Genomic DNA, 990 nt, shown 5'->3' on the forward strand with positions numbered 1-990 from the left:
GGCCCGGCTGCGCCAGCCCAGGGCGGGAGGGGGCCACAGCCGCGCCGGCCCCCCGTAACTCACTGAGCGGCTGTGACTGAGTCTCACGGACCCAATTCCCAGGCGCAAACGTCCCCAGCGCCGTGGCGCAGCCTCTCCCAGCACCTCCGTCCCGAGGTTGGAGCAGCTGCATGTCCTTCGCAGCAGGACGTGGGAGCAGGGAGACGGGGAGCCTTTCAGACCAGCGGCCGATGTTCGTGCTGCGCCAAACCTACGTTAGAGAAGAGCGAGAGCGAGGGCTGAGGACTGCCGGGCCGAGGTTTGGCGAGCAAGGCTCCCGCGTCCCGAGACAGCCCCTGTGCGGCACAGGGCGTGGGGAAAAAGCGTCTGCTACAGCAACGGGAGAAAAGGAACTATTAACACGACACCAAGGGCCTCGCACAGGGTCTCCTCTGGCAGCACGGTGCAGGTCGTGTTCCAGCGGGGTGGGAACGGGGAACAGTCGATCAGGAGCAGTTCGTCTCTTGGTGGGCTGAGAAAAGCATCCGCAAGTCCGAACACGACCTTCTGCAGGCTCATACGCTCAGGGGGAGCATGCCAGGCGCTGAGGATGGTCGGGAGGCTCCCAGTCCAGGGGGACCTTGATCAAAGCCATTTACCGCCCTGAGAAGCGACAAGAGAGTCGGTTACGTGACCAGCAGCCCCAAGGGACGGCACCGCCCCCTGCGCCCCGGCACCAGCAGCTGGAAGACAGACAGAGCCCTCTCCTCCCTCCCTCACCCCGACTGCAGAGCAGCTGCTCAGTGGGATCGGGGCCAACCCGTGACGGTGCCAGGGCTCCCACCTCCGGCCGCAGGGATGGGTGCTCACCCACAGCCTGGGACACGCGCAGGCGGGTGCTCAGTCCGTTGCCCGCAGCAGGCGCGTGCTGGGCCAGGTGCCCAGCCTGGGCAGACCCTGGGGCCCGCTGGGGCTGCGGGAGGGGCTGCATGCAGCTGAAGGCAGCAGCGC

The 990-nt window shown here is 67.2% G+C and overlaps 1 protein-coding gene across 1 annotated transcript in view; it reads right to left on the reverse strand.

The window, feature by feature from the left end:
- Nucleotides 1-438: 438 nt before the first annotated feature.
- NDEL1 (nudE neurodevelopment protein 1-like 1) overlaps nucleotides 439-990 on the reverse strand; it is a gene marked incomplete at its 5' end in the record, with an annotated part of 13,563 nt that continues 13,011 nt past the window's right edge. Inside the window, one exon of the mRNA XM_010149152.1 lies at nucleotides 439-642. Within this exon, the coding sequence (XP_010147454.1) occupies nucleotides 555-642 (88 nt within the window). The remainder of the gene's footprint in view (nucleotides 643-990) is intronic.

The sequence above is a fragment of the Eurypyga helias genome, unplaced genomic scaffold (assembly GCF_000690775.1).
Source record: "Eurypyga helias isolate BGI_N326 unplaced genomic scaffold, ASM69077v1 scaffold45023, whole genome shotgun sequence".
NCBI lineage: Eukaryota > Metazoa > Chordata > Aves > Eurypygiformes > Eurypygidae > Eurypyga > Eurypyga helias.